Raw genomic sequence first — 24041 nt, forward strand, 5'->3', positions numbered from 1 at the left:
AAGCTGGCATTGGAGGTCCGCAGTGTAATTTATTTTTTATTTTTATTTAATGCGACTTTATATAGCGCGAACCCAAAGGTGTCGTAGCGCTTTACATAAGAACCTGTTGCAAAACATAAGGACTAAGGATTACATGTGTTACATAATAATCTTGCTGTGGTGCAGTGTGCCAAGCTGGCACTGTTGTGCCCCATGTTCAGAGGCTGGCACTGCCCAACTGAGTAAGGAGCAATTTAACGTTCTTGCAGATCGTGTTCAGCGAGTTGGCAGCACCAGGACGAGGGACACATGCCCACCCACCCGCATGCCCCTCTAGATCCTGGGGGCTGCGAGGAGAGCGTGCCTGGATGCAGCCAGCTATATTATAAATACACTTTGTGGTCATAAAACGAGTGGTATGCTGACTTTACGGCCCACAATTCTGGAGACGCTACATGTCTAGACTTGGGCATTCAGTTAATAAACTAGTAACCTAAAACATTCTGTGAGTTGTAGCCTTGCGCCATGTCTACTGATTTAATCTCACCACAGTATGACTAACAGTGTTTAGTAAATGGGAAGTCTAGACCCGGGTTTACAGCTCGGTCTCCTGTGACCATTGTTGATATGGGGCGGGTGGGGGTGACTCGTTCATTTCCACTCCGCCATGTCCCGGTGTTACAGAGGTACAGGGTGTGTTTGGGAAGATTCCCCTCACTTTCATGCTTTGCTTCTCGAGTGGCAGACAGTTGTGTATCATCCCAGCAGGTGCCGAGGGCCCTGTTATCAGTAAAGGCAGACGTGTCGACAGGTTGCCCTTCTAGCCTTTGATGTACTGAATAGAGTTAATCGGCGAGCACCAGAGAACAGCTCCCAACCCGTCCCCATCCGTTAAACACACACACACTACCAGGCTGGGCTATTAATAAACCCTCGCCAACTTTGATCCACAACAACACGCACGCGTGCATGGGTGTGATAGCAGCCAACAGAGTCCCGAAGCTGCAGGAGTCTGTAGACCACAGGTCGGAGCAGGATTTATCTTCAGGGAACGACGGTCTCATTTCGTCAGAACAGTCCTATACTTTTTGTATGTTTAAAAATCCCATTAATGGCGCTGGCCTCCTGTACTGTGAACCCAGAGAAGGGTCAGATAGGCAGAGAACAAACAAGCCTTCTCCACAGGGCTCTCTCCTACATGAAAGAAATACAAACACAGTTATTCTTTCTGAGAGGTATTATAAAGGTGTTACCAGTTCTGAAATGCTGCCTTTTAGTGGACACCTAAAAGATGTGCAGTTGGTACAGGCTGATTGCATATTACTAAAAGTATATCTTTTGAAAGCACTTTTAGCCTTTAAACACTATCTTTAGCCCCGTTTTGCAGTAGCCTATATTTCACTGCAATACATTTTCCGGGCTGGCCTGAAAGCGCAGTAGTCGCCAGATGTAATGTGATCACCCTGCAAAAGAGCTTTCTGGAGTACTACAAAGAGGGGCTTTGGCTGCACCCACATGTTGGTAGTGATTGGGCTTCAGTTTTGTGCTTCCACAGGAAAAAAAGTGCTTCCCCTCCACGCCGCTGTGATTATTTTGTTCATCTATTCGGCCACCTAAGATAGCAGCAGCATGGCTACCTGAGCTTGAACTTTCAGGAGTGCACACATGACATAGGCATGTTCGGGTGGATTGCTATTACTCTGAAATAAAACATACCAATAGGCAATTTTGTCTTGAAATGTCACAGATTACCGTAACAGGCAAGGGTTTTGCTGCTGGGTACCCTCACAGACAAACCAATGGCATAGAAGATTTGCACTGCCATTGGTAAGCCCTGTTAGGAAAGATAGCATTTGTTCTCCCACTGACATTTTATATGCTATGTTAGATTATGACTGTATGCATGATAGTTGTCTTGTGGGAAAGACTGTGCTCAGAACGGGAGGCTTCAGTTTTTTACGGCTACAAGCCTGTGATAACAGTTGGTTGGTTCATTAAGAAAATATATTTCTGATGTCATTGGTCTGATCTATTTATTATGAAAAGTTATGATAAATGCAGTAAGCCTGACATATTGATGGTGAAAAGCATATGTTAAAGTCACCAGACATGCAAGGATATATTGTTATTTCTCATAAAGCCGACAGATATGTATTTTGTTACATGAAGTGTCATACATTACCTTGGTTGGGAAGGACTTTGATGTTGGTTACTGCCTCTGGCAAACTCTAGGAGAAGACTATTGTACTCAGTAGTGGCTGCTATTATTGCTTAGTCGTGGGCGGGGGGAGGTGGGGGAAATACAACCAAAACTAAACAGACATTTAGAAATAATTAAAATTACACTTACCTACCGCTCCGACAGCCGCCGGCTTGCTTTGCTCCTCCGATCCTGGACTCCGACTGCGCGGGTTCCTAGATTAAAATCCCAGCACTTCTCTCATGCTGGGAATACAATTTCCATCATGAGAGAAGCACTGGGGTTGGTCTGAGCAGCTTCGTTTGCCGCTCAGACTGTGCATTGGAGCCTAGGGTGTTCTTCCAACCCGGCTGTGCAACACAGCCAGGTTGGAGAAACTTAAGTGCCCATGTCTGTTAGGCCGGCCTAAAACAACCGGCCAAACAGACATGCACACTTAAAACGGCCCACCACGCCTCCCCCTGCTATGCTTTTGAACAGGATTTCTTGGCCTGGTCCCTCTATTGCTTCCTGAGAGTATTCTCTTTCTATTAATTTTTTCGGCCAATTCAGTTAATGCCTTGTCTGGTTTTTAAGTCTCGCACCTGCGACGCAGCGCGAAGCGGTGTCGCAATGCGAGACCTATAGTTGTCGAGTCTGCTTTCAAGGGCTTGCAAGGGGGACAGGAGATGGGCACGCGCAGACTGCAGATCGGATCAGTGAACACGTGCGTTCACCACGAACACTCACGTGCTGCGCCCATTTCCTGTCTCCCTTGCAAGCCTCTGTAGCGCCTCCTAAAACTGGCTCCCTGGCACGACCAAGCCCCCCCCAGAGGAAACGTGCCCCGTCAACGCGCACCATACACGCGCCTCCTAAAACTGTCTCTCTGGCACGACCACGCCCACCCGCCCAGAGGAAGCGTGCATACTCACCCAGTGTGGCGCATCTTACACGCGCCTCTAACGCGGTTCACATCTGCCAGCATGCAGCCCCACTCATCGGGCTGCTGTGCAGAGACTGTTCTAGGCGGCCTGCTCGGGGTTCCAATGCGACGCTCTGAAGGGCTCCCTCAGCATACGGGAGCTCTGCAGAAACACACCCCACCTCTTGTACTTCTGAAGACTTTCACCGCTACAGCAGGGCTTTCCCTTCCTCATGGGAGCCCCGCGTGAACGAGCACGACCAACCTTTTCTGGCCACATCACAGGCCCCGCCCATGTCATGGGCAAGGATGCCTGACTTCATGCTTTTACCCCTGGGCCGCAACAGTGAATTATTGCTTGTTTGTAGTTGCAGCTGCCTTGTTATTATTTGCGATGCTTTGATTTATAAAGGGTCGACTGGGGCCTGAGCACGGTATTTTTAAAATTTTATTTTACACCTGAAGTGTCTCTATAGTTCACGATATGCGCGCATGTTTGATATATGCACCAGACGCCTGTTGCATCACGTTAATTTCAAGCTGTGTGTACAGGAGGCATCAGCTGCAGTGTGATCCTGAACAGCGCTGCGAGGCCCAATTGGCACAATACAGCGCTATGCAAAGCTCGGCAGCATGTAAAGCTAGCTGGAGAGGAGTATATACATATATAGTTTAGTTGGACTACGTAGCATCACATTATCATACTCTATTTAGTCTGTTGGAGAGCATTTGCTGTTCTGTTGTGTAATATACAGCTTGCAGAACGTACACAACGTGTTGGTACTCGATATAGAGACATTTAATACATGCACCATTAGCTGTTGTAATATTGGACTTATGCCTTAACTTGGCAGAATGGTTTTAAATATCCGGGGGCGCGTAGAGACTATGTTGCGTAATACAGAACCTGCCAGTCACAGAATAACATATTGGGGCCAGCTAGACCCATGTAATGTATGCAGCAGACAGTTGTGTAATGAGACACTTTTATTGTATGCATTAGTAACAGGGTATCCCTTCTTTCCTTATAAGGGGTTTTCAGTGTTTTTATGCTACTTTATAATTTAGACATTATTGTAGTGACCGCTTGGTGTGATATATGCAGAGGTTTCATGCCAATGAACAGTTGTATATTTTATCTATTCTTAGCTTTGCAAGGGAATTCTACTTTGTGCGTCTATGTGGCGTGCTGATCCTATTGTGTAATATAGATTGGGTGCTCTGAAGCCATCTGTGGAGATCTAATAGCCCATATACACGTTCTGATTTTACAAGGAGATGTGTACCTGATGTGTGTACATCTGTGTTGCGGTTATACATGCTTTGTCGGTGTAATATTGATTCTACAGAACTTGCCAGTGTGCTTTTTGGACCAAATATAGGGAAATATATTATGTGCAATAAAATCACATTTATTTCCCCTCTGGGTATTGTGGTTGGGTAACCTATACGTCTAACGCGGTTGAGGGTTATTTCCATAAACCTTGGGGCCAACATTGCACTTTACCAACACAACAATGAGGTAGGGCCGCTCACAAAGCTGAGCTGCTTACTGTAGTCCATCCAGGGGACGTGTGTGACAGAATTAATGCGAGGTTTCTCTGGAGTGTAGCCCCTCACAGTCAGATGTTCACCAGACCTTTGATTCGCCTTCCGCTCTAACTCTTAAAGATTCTCTCACAAGTTTAAAACCAGCTTTTTTTATTTACCTATCCAACTTGGAATGCGAAATAAGACAAAAGGTGCCGGCATAATTTATAGGACTAAGCGTGTGTGATGCACATGCCTACAAAACAACGTTGCAGTTGCATCATAGGCTATTTTGTATTTCTTTTTTTTTGCCATGCTGCACAGCATGGCCAAAACCATTCACAATCCAAGAAGTCCCAAAGTCAAGATATAGCGGCTTGGCCGCCAATGCTTCTTTCATCTCGTTATAGAGACATAGCCATATCACTAGCGCGGTACATTTTATCTCCATAAACCTGCTTTTGAAGGTCAATTGCCATATTCTTTGTAGTCTAATTTATATACTGTGTAATTTGGAAGGAATGAAAACTGATAAGCACTCTCTAATGCAGATATTTTACTTATAAAGCCACAAAACAATTTAAGAAGACGAAGGAAACAGCTTGCAAATTAAAATTATTAAATTATACATGCTGTCATTTTTTTTCCTTAGGAGATCAGGCAGTTGATTCTGTTAGCGCTTGATATCTTCATGTTATGTATTATGTTTCCATTATTTAATTAAATATTATTTTCTCCTATTACATTTCAAACAATGTTCTTAAAATTCAAGGTGATTTGAAGATCAATTACATTTTAAATCAAGCAGTGACAACGCCAATCGGTCTGGCCCTGGAAACTGGTGTGATTTTTAAAAAATCTTTTATTTTTATTGCAAGCATACATAACTTAAAAAGAACAACAAACAAGCATTTGCTATGCAATAGGTCTCGCATTTACGCGAGTTTAAGCTATTGGCATTGTAAATGACTGCCTTTTATTTATGTTTTAAAAACGAAAACATAAATAAAAGGCATTGTTATTTGCAATGTCTCGCATTTGCGAGAGTTTGGAAAGGGGCGACCACTCGGTCCCCCCGAACGTATGGTAGGGGGCCCGGATCCCCCCGGGAAGCCATTTTGGGCCGGGGGCGTGTCTCGGCTGGTATGCCAGAAGCGGCGTAGCCGGGGCGCGCCTTTTCCCGCCCAAGAAGGGTTGTCCTAGACACCTACACCGTTGGCCACGCCCCGGAGGCGTACCGGAGGAGGGTACACGCCCTCCCGAAGAGGAATAAAAGGAGCAGCAATCCGAAGAAGCATCCTCTTGTTCCGGTGCTTGGAAACTGCACCCTCTCGTTGCACGTGAGCCCTCGACGGAACAAGGAGCAATTTTTGAGAACTTGTAATTTTGTGTTTCTCTTTCAGCGACTCCGAACCGTCGGATCCAGGACCGCGTTGAGCAGCAAGGGTCGAACATCCGACAACGATGCCTGGCAAGAAGGCCGGAAAGAAGACAGGGACTGACCAGATGCTCCGCATGCTGATAAAGGATATGGCGAGCATGAAAAAACAGATGGCGGCAATGAACAATACGGGCAGACCGAAGAAAGTCATAGGACCAGCATTGCCGGGAGTCGTCCCCGCTGGGAGACGTAAAAGGGTCAGGAATAGGGCGGCAGGGGGGGAGGTCCCAGTCCCCGAGTCACCCCCGGCAAGCCCGGTTAGTCCAGTTGAGGCCCCAGTACCGAACCCGGACGCGGGCCAACCGATTCCGGTTGTAGTTACGCCCACCAACGAGGAGGATATGCCTCCGGAGTTGGCCCCCCAGTTGGCCGCATGGCTCGGCAAAAATACAGGGGGTGCTACGGCACCAGGAGACACGGCCGAAGAGGCCAAGTTACTAATAAAGCAGTTGCGGCAATCGCGAGATGCCGCGAAGGCGAATCTCCCTCTTGTCCCCCCACAGGTTCCCTCGGAAGGACCAGCGGCTGGCGTTGGAAAAACAGCGGGACCAGCTATGGAATCGGGTAAGCAGCCATTGCCAATGGCAAGGGAGGGGTCTTTACCCTCAAGAAGGGAAAAGGTGGTCCAACATATTCCGCTGGCCACGAAAGAATTGATTTGGGCTGATATGTATGTGAATATGTTTTCTCTCCTGACTGACCATCACGAGATGGAGTATGTAAAAACTCAGAAGGATTTGTGGCACCCGAGTGTGTGGCGTGCCAAAATGGCGGGGTTCAGGGTTGATGAGACGATCTCAAATTGGGCCAAGGCCTTTGCGATGTTTACTGCAATCATTGGGGAACGTAAGCCTGAGGTTTTGACCGAATTGGCCTGCTATCAGGCATGTATAATGGATTTCTATGAAACGTATGAGGGCGATGAATGGATGGGTTATGATAGTAAGTTTCGTAACGCCAAGGAGCACGATTCATCTCTAACGTGGGATTGTCTCGACTCCATCTCTTGGCAGAAGCAGCTCCTGCCGGGCGCGACGAAGTCATCTTCGCTGGGCGGGAATGGATCGGCGCCCTCCCACCATCAATCGGCGGCGCCCTTTTGAGCAGGCCCCGCTGGTGACCACCAACCGAGGAGTGGTGGGAACGGGGGTAGAAAAGGGGTCTGCTGGAACTTTAACAGAGGCAAGTGCACGAGGCCACAAGGGACATGTAAGTTCAGGCATGACTGTGCAGGGTGCGGACATTCTTCACACCCTTAGAGTTCGTGCAGAGCCAAGAATGGTGATACAGGGGGTAGAGGAGGGGCCAAACAGGTCTAATGTCGACCATGGGGTACCGCTACCTACCCCCGTAGATATCATGGCAATGATCCCCTGGCTAAATGAATACCCTGATCATGTCTCCGCTGGGGTGTTGCGGGACGGCTTCTCGTATGGTTTCCACATCCTGGCGGGGGATTTTCGGGGGGAATCACTGTGTAAAAACCAACTGTCGGTTCCGCAGAATCCGGCGGTGGTAGAAAGAAAGATTGCAAAGGAGGTTGCCCGTGGCCGGGTCACTGGCCCTTATAGGCACCCGCCAGTCACTAATTTCATTTGTTCCCCGTTGGGAGTAGTCCCCAAGAAGGACCGAGGTGAGTTTAGGTTGATTCATAACTTGTCGGCCCCTAGGGGTCTTTCGGTGAACGATGCGATTGACCCAGGAGTTTGTTCGGTGCGGTACGCATCCTTCGATGAGGCCGTCGCCATGTTGAATCGCCTGGGGCCCGGAGCGCTGATGGCGAAATCAGATATCGAGTCAGCGTTCCGGTTGCTCCCGGTACACCCACGGGATCAGCGTCTGTTGGGTTTTGTGTTTCAAGGACGCTACTACATGGATAGATGTATGCCAATGGGTTGCTCCATCTCTTGTGCTTATTTTGAGAAATTCAGTTGTTTTCTGCAATGGGCGTTCACCAAAGCTACGGGCTATACCCAGGTTATGCACTACCTAGATGATTTTTTGTTCTTGGGGGCAGCCGGTGACACGGAATGTGCGCAGGCGTTACTGGAATTTTGCACTCTCATGAAGCGGTTCGGCGTGCCATTGGCACCGGGGAAGACGGTGGGGCCATTTACTTCACTCGAGTTTCTTGGAATTCAGCTCGATTCGGTGGAGGGATGCTTCCGTTTGCCAAGGGACAAAGTAGCGAAATTCAGGGCCTCTATTGGAGTTGGCACAGAGGTACAGTCCTCTGTGCGCCTGCCCCTCACACCATGAGGGGGGAGTTCTGGTAGTAGGGATCTGACACCGGTTGCGACCTTGCTGTTGGCCCGTAATGCTAGGATGTAAAATTTTTATTTAGAAAGTATGCATTTGCAGGATGTTTAGACTCGGCTAGGAAAACCTTTGTATTAGAGATTTGTTAAGGTTAGCCAATGAACGTGTCTGCATCGTAAATGTAATAAATGAAAAATTGTACATGATATGAAACTGTTATTTTAATGTTTTAATTTTGTTTCATATTTTAATAAATATGGCCGGGAGGGTAACTCCCTCCCGCCTTCCAAAAGTTCAGGACTGCGTCCGTCTTCCCATCCTTGGGGATTGTGTTGGGAGGGGGTGACAGGCATCCCGGCCATATAACCTATTGGCATTGTAATTGACAATGCCTTTTATTTACGTTTTAAAAACCAAAACTTAAATAAAAGGCAGTACCATTTACAATGCCAATGGCTCAAACTCTAACAACTGCGAGACCTATTGCATTGCAAATGCTTGTTACCACAGGCTTTATGGAACAAGAATGGATTCTTAAATGAAATCCTTTTAGGAGTGTTGTGATAAGACATATATTTTTCTAAAAAGTAACCCTATTATGCAATGCGAGGTATGCAAACTATATTTCAACTGGAGTTATGTAGTTAGAACACCTATGTTAAAATTATTTCTCACTGAATAATGAATAAAAAAGTCATTTCTATCAATGTAAACTGTGTAACACCAATGTATCTACAATTCACATAACATTGGCATTGATTGGATTAAGATTTGTCCTTTATTCAGAAAATTACAAACTCGGTTTTGCTAACACGTGAAACCTTTGTAGAGGGTGCCTCCAGATATATTTTCTCTATTTGTGGCACAAAAAAGAGCGTGGTTTATTTCTGGTAATCTCTTATACTCTTGCAAAGCCTTCCTTAACTCCCCTTACTACAAGCCCACTTCTTCCACCCTAGGTTGCCATAACACTGCAAAAGTTAACAATAAATTGCTCAGGGTCACAATAAAGTGATAACGCCTTAGATTACCGGAAAGAGTACTTCTGATAATAACAAGTTGGCCTTGCCTCGGAACAGATTAATCCTAAACTGTTCCAGCGAGAGCAGGCTGACATTGCCATTGGCTGCAAAAAAAGGACTGCTTTAAAATCCCAAAGAGGGCAACTTTAAGATCCCATGCTTACTTTTGGACAATATAAATGGATGCGTAAGCAAACTAAGGCTATTAAATGTGAACCGATAAAAAAGTGCCATATTCTAAAACTAAAACTGTCATTGTAAATGGGGTTGCAGTGTATAATATTGTCCAGTTGGAAATTGCATGTGGCAGGTGAAAGAAGTGAATCCAAGAAATCCGCCTGTTTAAATGTCACATGTTTCTCTGTTGAGAATAGTTTGTGTGTCATAACCAGCAGAACTGGGTCAAGATATGAAGAAAAGAGCAGATTTTACTTTTTTTGTCTAGAAAAGTTAATTGCTGTTGTACTCTATAATTTAATCTGAATTAACAAACTAACTAGAAGAATTAACTAGATGAAATAACTATGGATTTTGCCATTCATGGCAAGCATTAGCAGAGGAAATAGGTCTTCCCTTTTGTCTGCCAACACTGACCTACTTGCTTTGTCAAATCTTTTGTCAATGTTGTTCAGCATTGTCAAAAAATAGTAATAACACAAAGTTGTTCATGCCTCATGACACATGCATATTTACCATTATTATGTTAATATGAATATTGATACCTTTATCGACAAAATGAACTATTGTTCTTATTAATAGAATCCCCTTTCCAAAACTCCATGTCTGCCTCGACACGCAAGTATATAGTCAGGCATGCCCTGTGGCCTAAGCCCGGTATTACTGATTGATGGGCCACAGGTGGAAGGGTGCATAGCTGGCAGGCAAACATGTAGGCAGGAAAGTCTTGATCAATCCCACGGATACACACAGCGATATCACAATGGTCAGTGGAGATTGCCCCCAATAAAGCATATATGTCCTGATGAGGTACACGCGCTTTGAAAAAAACCATAAAGTCAGATGCTACATGAGTTAGAAACACATAACTAATCAGGACCCAGCACAAGTAGTGATCATGCACTCCCAATGCCAGACATCTGTACACATTCACCACAGGCCACAGTGTGTCCATGCAAGGTTAAGATCCACCTGTAGTAATGTTTGACCATTCATTTATGACTCCAAGGCAGCAATCAACATTCCTCACCATATATGGAAATCTGGATACATTCATGGCTTGATGTAAAAATGTATAAAAGACTAACGCGAACCCAATGTAAATTGAGACATCCTCAGACCTTGTGTCTGTAACTGTGTTCCCGGCCGAATTGTTTAATTAAACAAAACTGTTTCTGTTTTGACAAATGCCTCAGACCTTCTGTTTATACTAAGGAATTAAAACCCAAGCAACAATCAGAATATAAACTTTATTTCAGTTCACAAAAACATAAAAGCGTATAAAAAAAACATAAAAGCATTTAAAAATTAGCAGCTAGTAAAAGAGCAAAGACAGGATATCGTGACTACTCAATCAGTCCAACATTCTGACTTAATGGAATTATCACAATAGCGTACTGAGACAGCGAGTGCTAAAAAACATTTAATCATGTATAGCAGTGTACAAACGAAAATAGTCATAACGTGCAAAAGATTTATTCTAAAAAGCAGAATAACCCTTCTCTGAATAGCAAGCAGCACATCAAAAGGCTCTCTACCAGGTGACATGAGAGGATTAAAACAAACAAAAAAGACATCCCATTAGAATAAGCTAATTGAATTTGCTGTTATAGACAAACTCCAATGTAATAATTTGGCAACGTCACAGGCAATTGAGTCTTTGGTTTTTGCTTCCTCTGACACTCATGACCTGCCAAAAAAATAAATAGTGTAGTACTGCTTCATCTGCCTGTAGGATGCTGGGAACACATTGTTAAGGACGGAAGTATCTTTCCATTTGGTGTGAAAACAATGGCATGAAGAATACCACACCGAAACTTGATATACAATTGTCGAGCTGTTGGACACGTTTGATAGCCGTAATAATTTTCTTAATAAAATCAAGAAAATCTTGGATCAAACAGTAATTTTTAAGAATCTGAAGGGAGGGTTCATACGTTCTTACTGCTTACTTCCAATCCCCAGTTATGGGCCCAGCATGCATCATTTACACACTCTCTAGTTAGGGGTTTCTGTTGGGCCTCACTTCCTCAATATTCATCTACGCCCAGTTGTAACAGGGATGCCTGTAAGTTGGTTCTCCATTTTATCCTCTTGCCCTTGTCCAAGTCTACTATTTCCGAAACGTTTGCCCATTTCAAAGTACGCCTATTATTAGATTAGTTAAGGTAAGGTAGTAGTGGTCCATAATTGGGAAATTACTGCACAATCAAAGGTAATAAGTATCAAAGTAAATCAATCTTGTGTGAATCAATAAGTTTCAACTAACAATTTGGTTGGGGTGTGATTGGAACTCAATTCACCTACTATCAAAGGTTCTAATTACACATTAGAACCTAATGTGTGTACATATATATAAACATAGAGCAATATCCATCACTCCCCTTATTTTATTTTATTTATTTATTTATTTGCTTATATAGCGCTGGACTCGACCCCCTAAGGGGTATCTCCGCGTGTGATTCGCTGATGTTGCCAGATACGCTGATGGTGCCAAATTTGGTGCCTTTAGAAGGTGTAAATGGGGAGCTATGTCTTACAGAAGAGATATGTCTTGAGTGTTTTCCGGAATGATAGAAGATTGGCATTTTGTCTCATACTGATAGGGAGTTTATTCCACATGGAGGGTCCTAAGTAAGTAATTTCACTTACGGGCCACTGCACGGTTGGACATCCAAGAGAGCTGAACATCTATTTGTACATATAATTACCGGCTTTAAGGGTACTGGAGTGCATTCTGCAAATTAGTAATAGCAGAGTTTTCAGCTATAGCTTTTATGGGTGCGTTGAGAGTAAGATCGTCCAGGCAGGCTGATTTCAGGTTGGTTCTTGAAATTGAACGTTTTCATTTTTGCCAAATATGGGTGCAACCTTGCTAAACAATTTTCTTTGTTTCTAGCTTTTGGCTTTATCACCCACATAAACAGTTTCAACCTCCTCAATTAATGTTTCAATGTCCTCGAGCATCGTACTTGTGTGGGGTTTGCCAACTGAGTCTATAGGTATTAGCTTAGAACTTTGAGCACACTTTCCTGCCAAATTCTCAGTGGCTTTGCGCTTGCCCATTATGTCTGTACACTCACCAAGATATTGTTGTAGTGCCAAACAAATTAACAAAAGAAAGTAGACTCACCATTCGTGCAATCAGATGAAGAAACGTGAGTAGATGTGAAGGCGGTGGCCCAGCCCAACCTCCTCTAGGATCTAACTGGCGCAGATGTCCCTACTATTGGCCCAATCTATGCCCAAGCACGGGCCCGCAGGTCCACTCAAGCTATTTTGTGCTTGTTTTAAGGTGGGAGCCCATCCTCCTGTCAGAGGGATTGTGGGGGATATAGTCCCCAAACAGCAGCCGAGTCCTGGTGCTCATCCCATGCTCGCGGGTCCACTCGCACTATTTAGCGTTTGATTGCAGATTGGAGGCCCTCCTCCTGGGCATGTGGGGATGGAGTCCCCAAACAGCAGCCGACTCCTGGTGAGTGTCCTGTGGGTTCACTCATGCTATTTAGTGCATGGTTGCGGCATGAACACGTATACGGTACGATGCTTCCCAAGTGCAAATTGGAACTACAGCACCCTCTAAAAATAAAACAAAAAGTTGGAAATGTTAAGGACCATAGAAGTGGGTGTCTTAGATGTTTCAGGTGGAAGCAAAAGGAAGTGAGGGCACCGGAGCAACATAGCAGCTTCAGAGAAGTAAAAATACAAAACAATAAAAAGCAAATAAAACAAGACAGGGTGAGGTGGGGATTCAACAAACGAACTGGGCGGAAGGCAGTGGGATACAACAAAGAGAGCAATTGGAGAGCAAGCAGAATGGGGGAAGTAGCATTGGGGGAACGGAGCAAGAAAACACATGCACTCCCACGAAGTTCTCAAAGACAATAAGTAGTTTCCTCAGTGGAAGCAACGTCAACAGGGGAATGACACAAGTCAACTAATCAGAAGACATTGAGATTGAAATGCTCCTGGGCGGACAAACACACATATAGGAAGGAAAGCCTTTGAACCAAGAGAAGACAACTGAGATAGACAACAAAGATGCTCAATCAAAAGCCCACTTTATGTATATTGGAAATATCAAGTTGGCTTGTCTGGATAATTTTTAAAAAATCGATGACGTTTACATTAACTTTATTTTCTAAAGCTATGTTGTAATGCATCATAAAATAATGTCTGCAATCTTCTCCTGTTTAGTTCGATGCAAATCTGGCAGACTATATGCTATTAAGCAATAGAGACTATATGGTCTTAAAACGTATCTTGTGTGTACCAATCAAGTATGTAACCAAATATAATACCCTTGCAAAAGTATGGCTGCAATAAATTTGAAAGATTCACTAAATTATCAAATGTGCTGCTTTAATTATTTCCATTTCTTTTATTCGAAGAACATGTGCATTATTGTATGTATTGTAGTTGCATTTATATAGCGCATACTACCCCTAGTGATTGAAGGGCTTTTTGGTGAGTAGCACGCTACTTCGGAAGCAAAAAAGGATTAGTGGTGAATTAGTCTAGGGAAATATGAAATTAATTTGAGTGGTGGACATGTTAGTCTGGTATTTGGATTGAGAAGTATAGTGGAGGGATAGGAGAGGGAAAAGGTTAGTATTTATATAGCGCTTGCTACCCCTGATGAGGTGTTGAAGTGCTAGCCTCAGTTAACAAACATGGTTCAATTCAATCGCCATTTTGACAATAATTGTAAAGGACATTCTTATGTCAAGAAAAAAGTGCTAGTGCGGGATAACGTTATTTTTTCTCAAATTGTACAATTTAAAACGACATTCGGCCATTTCATTCTGTTCTTATGTTCCTTCCCTATGTGCATTTTAAGATACATTCATCAATCACTTATCATTTTCCAACCCATTTGAGGTGTCCGCTGTGAAACATTTGTTATTATATCACATAAGTGTTAAGAATTTTTGTCTAATTCAATTCATTGTGCAGTACATTTCAATATTGAATTCGACATTCTTCTCAATTTCATAATTATATCATGTTATAAAAATTAGTTATTAAATATATATATGTTACAATGTTATTTATTTATTTAATTATTCAGGTTATTGGTGAAAATGTGTGTGTCCGTGCTCACACATGTATGTTGCATGCTGAATCCTCTGAGTTCCCATTAGCAGTGGCAACAGTATTTAGTGAAAGGAAGACATTTTCTTTGAAATGGTGGACTACTAGGATGTTTTAGAGTAAAGTTTGACAGCTGGCACTCTTTTCCTCCTCAAGAAACCGGGCTGGCAACTAACTGTATGAGACGGATGTATATTGGTAATGCTCAACTTGAAAGGTTAAGCTACTCTTCTTAGGGTAACTGTTTGAGATCTACAAAATGTTATATATTCGTAAACTATATAATTGATAGTTATTTGCCTATTCCAATTTTCAGCTGTACAATAGTGACAAATCACTGGTACAAAAAATAAAGTGTTGTGGGTGGAGAGGTTAATTCGTCTGGACCATCTCTTATTTATTTGAGGTATGTAAGAAAACTGATGTCAAAAGTTGTATTGTTGAACTGACAAGTATATTTTACTTTTTTCAGAACGACTACAAAAAATTGTCTATGCAATGTAAAGACTTTGTTGTTGGGCTCCTCGACCTGTGCAGGAACACAGAAGAAGTGGAAGCCATTTTGAATGGAGATGTGGAATCCAACCGCACTAACATTGAACCGGGGGGACGGCCAAGCCTAAGTCGCTTAAAACTTGCCATTAAGTATGAAGTTAAAAAGGTAATTGTATTCATTATAAAAATGAAAGGTAGCATAATGATTTAAAAATGTTCCTTTGAATTTGAATGATAATTCCAAGAAAACAAAATGTTACTTGTGCTTGAGTCCAGAAGAAAATTACCACCTATAAAAATATAGGTGGTGAGCTTTAAAATATGCTTCAGAAAAAGCGTGTGTTACGTTTGTAAAGAAATTATAAGTAAAATGTTTGACTTAATCTTACTCACCGGTAAATAATCTGGGTCACTTTCCTGCCTATCACTGTTTTGTTTACTGTGCCACTACAGATATTACCTAACCTTATGCAAATCAAACCTGGTCCTGCTCCAATAGGAACATTTCAGCTGGAGCGTCATCCCCAATGAATAGACCAAAAGGAATCTCAGATTAGATTCCACCTTTTTTAGCTTCATCAGTGAGGTGCTTTTGGACTTGTCCCTCTCTGCAGGGACAGCCCAAGCGTATTGCCTTCACCCCTTCTATTTTTCTAAATTCGTTTTTTGAGCTGCCAGTGCAAAAGTGCTTGTGCTCACTCCATGAAACATGGAGAATTGGCTTACACCTGATTGGCATATTTAATTTACTTCTACGTCACCAGTAAAGAGGTATAGATCCGTTTTTTAAGTCAATCTGCTGTTCTGGCCACAATTTGTTTTCTTGTAAGACACCAGAGTGTCATTTTTAGTAGGTGCCTGGCTCCAAAAAAACACCTCTGAAAACAGGCTTCCCCCGCTTATTTTAATTATATGATTTTCTTTTGCCTGTTTATTTAGTTTATCATCCTATTCACAGTATTCACCTGGTTCAGGAGAGCCTGACCAGGCTTCGGGAGTCGCTGGACTCTAGTTTGCTCCTTTATTTTGCCTAATTGTTTTAAACTCCAAGCGCTGACTCATGCTAGACAATTGGCAATGCCCCATGTCGGCCTTGATTGCAGAGTGTGTTCATGCAGAAGGCGCCCAAAGGCAAGCCCGTCTGCGCCCGTCTGTGGCCTGACAGTGCTCTGTACAAGAAAACCTTGCCGAATTTTGCGATTTACAAAGGAAATGCCCTTCCTTTTTACTGAGGCAGATAAGCAACCACTGTGTACTTATCTAAAGCTTAACTGGATGGAGGATAATTTTGTTTGTGATAACTGCCTTTACACGTGCCTTATTGAACTGTTACCCACACTAGGTGTGCTTAAGATGTGTTAGAGCCGGGTTCACCTGCTCAAGATTTTTTACCATACTCACCTGGGCCCATAAAAATATACACACTTCGAAACAGGTAAACCTACGCTAAACCAGTGATTTAATTAACCTTTTTAGGACCTATACCTTGACTTACCAATCCTAGTCACCGGTACCTAGAGTCCTAAGGGAACAAGGGAGTTGGCAAGAAAAAAGGTAGTAAATAAACATTTGCACTCCTAAAATACCCACAGACTCTGGAAAGATTTAAACCCTTTATCTATGTAAATTCTTAAATGTCAGAGTCCATATTAAATCGGTCAGAACTTGATCAATTAGAGAGAATAGAATCATAGTAAAACGATGCAGAAATGTTGTGAGACTTTCGTTAAGCCTTAAAACATAGGAAGGGTAAGAAGAGGGAAACAGCACAATGACATATCCGGCTCAGCTTTATATTTACCTTGAATGGTGTGAAGACCAACCCTGGCCACGGGCTGGGATAAAGGACAGGACCCCGAAAGTGCAGATGCCAACAGGATAGAACAGGTGCAGACCAGAATTAGGATAAGTACAGACCAAATTGGATCAGGACAAGACCACCACAGATCAGGACCAGCTCCCACAGCTAAAGTGCCAAGCCAGCGTCACACCCCTCTTTGCAGCTAAAAGTCGGACCCCGATTGGGTTAACAAATCTTCTCTCTCAGGAACCCTGATTGGGTTATCGAACTACTTCCCAGAACCCTGATTGGGTTATCGAATCTTCTGACAGAGTGCTCCGCCAGCACCTCTGCTCTCGATCGCCTATTAAGTGCATTGGGTCAGTGGCAGTTCAACTATTCGGACAAGTCGGACAATCTAACTAGCTAAGCCTACCCTAGTTATACCGTTTTCCAGGGCAGTGTACCACCCCCCAATGTTACAAATGTGTGTATTCCCTTAATTTGATTGGTCAAAAGATGAGGAGAGGTCATCACACCATACCAGTTATGAGGTCATTTCGTTAAATTATTCAAATTGATGTTCCCTCCCATGATTTTATTTTCCCATGCACTTTTTTTCCACCCCAAATGGTTGCTTCAATAACAAATATTGGTAAGTTGTCTTCCTCTGAGGGTAAAAGTTCATTATCTCAGGCGAATCTTCCTGTCAGGCTGTCACTGGCACTCATTCAATGCCATGGCTTGTGGACTCTTGGAAATGTAGAGCATGCGCAGTTGCGGGACCCAAAATGGTGCAACAATGTATTTTGATTGGACAAACACGAGCTAATAACAAATTCAAAGAAAACAATTTTAGAACATAGAATAAATGAATGCACGGTAAACCACTTATCTCTACTCTATTCCCAATATTTTATTTTAACTAAAGCATTAGGGATTATGCAGAACGAACAACTTAGTAAAAGCAGCAAGCACGTTAACACACAGAGTAGCCATCTTAGTTTTAGTGCGCAGAAACAAGAATTTCCCACCAAGCAGAGAGAATATGTCATGTAACGTGAGTGTGACAGACACATGCGCAGAAAAGATCCCGCGTTGTGGCAGCCATTTTAATGCTTTTGAGTTACGGTTAGTAAAAGCACATAGAAAAGCTTCCCCTAGATACTAGAAATGTTGTGTTTTGCATTGTTACTAATACGAAACATGTTGGTCAATACAGTACTCATTATTTTGAGAGGGTTGAGTCCAAGCAAGGCGCTTTACGTGTGAAACCTTGCTCTATCAATCCCCTCTTTGATGATATTTTATATCATCACAAACTACAGAAACGGATGCTAACTTTTCAACATTTACTCATTTCTATTTCTTCAAACACTCTTTTAGGCTTTTCCCCATTATTCATGTGGAAGTTTTTCATTTTATTGTACAAATCCCCATCTAATTATTCAGGCTCAATTTCACAGGTTTCTTTTCTTTCCTCTCTGATTCACTTTATATGTTTTTTGTTATGTTTGCGACATTTGCAACAAATGATTATCCCCAAAACCAGTAGTGCTACTCCCACCATTGGCATCAGTATTTTACCTACAAAACTCTTTCCTACGTTAGTGAAGCAACTACCTATTGAGGAGAGACCACTAATTAGTCTCTTCCATGCACTGTCAACCTCCAGTGGTTTCAATTCTTTTCTCAAATTGGTAATATTTCTCGCGTACCTTTTAATTTTTACGCTTTTGTCTGCAATGTAAGTGCAACAATGTTGCGTCTTCAGCATTCTACAGACTCCGCCTTCTTTTGCCAATAATATGTCAAGAGCAAGTCGATTTTGTAAAACCTTTGATCTTACCGCAACCAATTCGGTATTGATCATCAAAAATTCACTAGCAGTGTCAGTCGATAAGCGATCACTGTCGACAATTTGCAGATTCTTTGAGTGTTCAGAACCACTCCCACTGAAGGTATTATTGCACTAAATATGTCACCTAATATTTCAGCAAATGATGCTCTTTTACTACGGGTTGTCCATTAGTTTCTTCATTGCTTCCAGTGATTTTCTCTACGTGGTACAATTTTGGGAATACTATTCCAAAATAGCCACTCCCCTACCAATGATCAGGCAATTTAAATTAGACTTTGTTCCCACAAATGTAATAAATTCCAGGATAAACTGGTTTGGTTCCATCTTTGAAAACCCAACCTCCAATAACTTTGAAATTGTGTTCACATTCACTGGAACCAATGAATATATTGTTATAATATTCTGTTTTCTCTCTATGCAGACAGAGTTTCCATTTCAAAATCCAGTAACATAGCAGCTTGAGTCTTGCCATTAGAGGTATACTCTTTATTTTCAGCCCTTTAAGGAATCTTTCGTTTATGGTCAACCGCTTTTCTATGGAAATCCTGTCTCCTTTTCTCGACTAAATCTAAAAACATCTTTTCTTTCTCTTGTAATACACATGTTAGATTGTATTTGTGAGCCTTAGCTACATCTATTGATCCTACTGTTAGAAAATAATCTCCCATAAAGTGTGTAGAGTCTCTAGTACTAGAAATACGATTTACATTTCTACGTAAAGGAACTTCAGAAAAGATTACATCAAAATTAGAATAATAATACTGCTATTTTCAAGTTCTATTAAACAAATTAGCTAAAATGCTACATGAAATACCATAGAGGTAAGTGATGGTAAGTGACCCCTTCAGCTACTGACGTGGGCAACTTCATGCACGTAGCAGTCACTGATTTCCATAGCTTCTACTTAATGTACTAACAAATTAGCAAATACATTTAAATTAAATCTATTTCTAGCTCTTCTATAATGTAAGTCTCCCTCATCTGGTGCTTCTAAATCTACTTCAGGTTGCTTAAGGCTAACGGCTTTCTCATGTGTATATGTATCTATTATCTTAGGTGAACCTACTTGCTCAGGTATGTTAGTGTTATTATGCATTTCTTTCCTCATAAGGTAAGGTATAGCCAATGTCAATCCAAACCATACTATAACTAACATTACGATTCTACATGTACATATTCTACAGCATGTCTTTAAACAATTTCTTTTAGGGCTTCCGTTAACATTATAACCAGCCATTTCTGACTAAGGAGAATTTATCCCCTCTTTGTAACTTTTCACAGACTTTAACCTGTGATTCTTTTCTCAAGTTGGTCTAGCTTCTTCGTCAGTCTGATCAACAATCAGTTCATCATCACTCAGTTCTAAATTTTCGAAATCTTCAAGTATGACGTAGGTCCACTCAGGTCCTTTGAACTTGTTATTCAGTTATTCAAACGTGGACTTCTCCTTCTGGGTTTCTCTGTGGACGGTCCAGCTTGGCTTGATAATTCATTCATTTGCTATGGTTATTCACTTATTGTTTTAAGGCAAAATTTCAGTCTGTTCACAAACCTGGGCCACTTATCTCCTATTCTGAGTCTTTTAGCTGGCACGGTGCTTTGACTTTCTTCCCATGCTCTTTTATTTTCGTTCAGTTGTGGCACTACTTGTTCTCTGTCAACTTCTGAATTCCTCTCTATCTGACTTGGTCCGGGTTTTATTTTTATTTCTTCTGCCTGGAAACTAATCTGGCCTTGTTTAGGAGTTTGCTGTACTCGACTTTGACTTTGTTTGCCTTCTTCTTCCTGTACATGTTTTTCTACCCTTATCTGGTCCTGTTCAGGTCTTTGGATTTCTTGATTGTCTTCTGCTTGAGCTTTCGTCCTAATACCTATCTTTCCCTCCCCAGACTCTGGAGTTCTGGCTGGAGTTTCAAATGTCTGAGTACATCAATTTTTCCTTATCTGATCCTCCTCAGACTCACTCTATGATCTGAGTACCTTCTTCTATTCCTGTCTCATCCTCACTATCACTCTGTCTATCTAAGTAGGTTTGACTTTTGGTTCTCACAAAGTCTGCAGGTATGTCAACTACTGGAATCCATTCATCCTGACTGGTGCTGGGTTGTTCCTCATCAACTACTTCGAGATCAACTTCTTGAGATCCCTCAGCTGCACAACCTTCCGCTCCTACGTCATCAGGTTGAGTCACCCTTTTGGTGTTACTCGCTTAGATCCAGTTTGGAATTCACCTGCATTTTACAGCTATGGTAGTAACCAATATCACTTGATGTGGCTCTCCCCACCTTAGTGCTAGGCAAGATTCTCGAGTATGTTCTTTTTTCACTACCCAGTCACCTAGATTCATGTGCTTGAGTTGATTGTCTGGCGACAGTGTCTTCCCCAACCTGGTGAGAGATAGAGCGCACTTGGTCAGCCAGTTCTTTGAAGTACTTGAGCACTAAATCATCAGATATATTTATCAGCTTGTGTCCTGGTACCCATGCCTGCCTCGTTGCTCTTCCCATGAGCAACTCATGTGGACTCAAGTCTGTGTTTCTGTATAGAATGCTTCAGAGTCCCATCGGAACAAGAGGTAAAGCATCAGGCCACTCCAATCGGGTAGCATCTTTCCCAATCGTGACTTGATTGTGCCATTCAGTTGTTCTACCACTCCAGAAGCCTCTGGGCGGTGTGCACAGTGCAGCTTTTGCTCAATTTGGAATGCTTCACAGATCAGATTAATTATTTAATTATTAAAATGAGACCCTCGGTCTGATTCAATTGTTACTAGAAAACCGAAATGTAGTATGAGTTCCCTCGGTAGTAACTTAGCTACAGTGATGCTATCATTTCTGGGAGTAGGGTAGGCTTCTACCCATTTTGAAAATAGGCAGTCAATGACAAGGACGCACTTCAGTCCTCGGCAAGGGGGTAATTGGATGACATCAATCTGGAGTTGTATGAAGGGACCTTCAGCCTTTCCAATCTTTCCTGGCAATACTACAGTTCTCTTACCAGGATTCATTCTTTGGCATGTTATACACCTCCGGCAAAGACTCTCTGCTACATTTCTGAATCTCGCATTGAACCAACTCTGTCTGAACTGTCTAAAAATCCTGTCTCTACCTATGTGAGAGCTCCCATGATACATCCTAGCCATATGAGCAAGCATACAATCTGGTAACACAGGTCTCCCATCAAGGTAAACAATAACACCATCCTCAGCCCTTCTCGGCCATCCTATTTTCTCCCACTCTTCCTTTTCCTTCATTTCTGCCTCATTTTGCAAATCTCCCACTTCTTCCCATGTTATCACTCTTTCAAGAAACATAAGTTGGCAGCTGTTTCCACATGCATCGATTTTCTTGTTTATTGCCATCTTATGTTTGGCAAAATGCTGGGCTAGTTGGTAATCATATCAGTTACCTGCTGTCACTCGGTCATTTCCAGATTGGTGAGCAGCACACTTGACCACAGCCACTTCTTTTGGGAATTGAATTGCATCTCTTTAGTCTTTTACATAATGTCCATTTTTAATAGGAGTACCTGAAGAAGCCAGAAACTCCCTTTGCATCCATAATTGGTCATAGTCATGCGCAACTCCATAACCATACTGACTGTCAGTGTATATGGTTACTTTCAAATTCTTCCCAAATTTGCAGGCTCTTGTTAATGCAACTAATTTGGCTACTTGTGCAGACTTGACTCCAGGTAAATAGGATGCTTCCACTGGACCCCACAAAGTACACACAGCATAAGCAGTACTAAATCCTCTTTCCTCATGTCTCATGCATGAGCCATCTACAAACAGCTCATATTCAAATGTCAACAATGGCTCTTCTCTTATGTCTGGTCAGGCTTTGTACTGTATTCTGTGAGGTCGGAGCAGAGTAGAGACAGTCTTGCAGCTTCAAGAAAGCAGTCATACCTTCGTCATCCCACTCTACTGGGTCCATTACTCTTTTCGTTGTCATCTATATCAGAGGTTTAGCTAGGACTGCAAATCCCACAATCCACTGCCTGCATTAACCTGCAACTCCAAGAAACATCTGATTTCTTTCTGTGTCTGATGTAGATTCATTTTTCTGATTATTTTGATTCTTTCAGAGGTAACTCTTTTAACGCCTCTTTCTATCTGGTGCCCCAGATACTTTACCGATGTGGTGCAGAATTGCAACTTCTTAGGTGACGCCTTATGCCCTCCTTCTGCCAAATGATTCAGGAATGCAATGGTATCAACAACATAGTCATTTCGAGTCTTAGACGCCACCAACAGGTCGCCTATATATTGCACCAGGACAGACTGTCCGGGCAAGACCAGACATTCAAGACATTTTTTCAATATCTGATTGAAAATCGATGGACTTTCTGTGTACCCCCGAGGGACACGGTTCCAAACGTAGACATGGTTGTCGAATTTGAACGAGAAAAGATATTTGCTATCTGGATGTAATGGTATGGAGAAAAATGCATGGCACAGATGTATTACCATGAACCATCCGGCTCCCCACTGTATCTGATACAGAATCACTGCAAGATTTGGCAGAACTGGACAACATGGGACGACAATTTTATTAATTTTGCGAAGATCTTGTACGACCCTATATTTCCCGCTCAGTTTCTTTATGCCAATTATCGGTGAATTACATGGACTGCTCATTATTTCTTGTAAAATGCCTTGTTCAACCAGACGCTTTATTTCTGCTGCAACACCTGCTTTTATTTCTGGGCTCCTTTTATATGGTCGAATATTCGAGTAAACTGCACCTTCTTTCACTGTCACTTTTACTGGGTCAACATTTGCCATTAATCCTACATCTTTCCCAGTGAAATTCCACACTTCAGGATTCACCTTATGCTGCAATTCTTTTGGGAAATCTTCCACTAGCATCTTTTTAATTTCTGGTTCTTGTTTGGCCAACATTAATTTATAAACTCCATCTTCATCTGGGGTTTGAATTTCAACACCACCTGGGGTGCATAAGATTGTGCAATTCATTTTGCACAGCAAGTCCCTACCTAATAGGTTTACTGGACTGGAGTTGAACACTACAAACTTGTGCATTTCTTTGAAACTACCTATTCTGATTTCCATGGGTTCTGTAACGGGGGTACTAATTTGTTTATTAGAAACCCCCACTACTTGGATTGCTTCTCCCAAGAGGGGTAGGCTTGGAATGTCTGTTGTTCTCACAGTAGAATGGGTAGCGCCAGTATCCAACAAAAAGGTAACATTATTTCCCTCAACTTTTCCCTCAATGTATGGACCTGACTGATCTACCGGCAAGGATGTGCCAAGTGCGCACTCCTCGTCCTC

General features: G+C 42.4%; 1 protein-coding gene across 1 annotated transcript in view; it reads left to right on the plus strand.

The window, feature by feature from the left end:
- The window catches only part of TRPC6 (transient receptor potential cation channel subfamily C member 6), an 844345-nt gene that overhangs the window by 478545 nt on the left and 341759 nt on the right, over positions 1–24041 (plus strand). The window contains exon 3 of the mRNA XM_086935285.1: positions 15079–15267. Within this exon, the coding sequence (XP_086791411.1) occupies positions 15079–15267 (189 nt within the window). The remainder of the gene's footprint in view (positions 1–15078; positions 15268–24041) is intronic.

Source organism: Lissotriton vulgaris, chromosome 8, assembly GCF_964263255.1.
Source record: "Lissotriton vulgaris chromosome 8, aLisVul1.2, whole genome shotgun sequence".
Taxonomy (NCBI): domain Eukaryota; kingdom Metazoa; phylum Chordata; class Amphibia; order Caudata; family Salamandridae; genus Lissotriton; species Lissotriton vulgaris.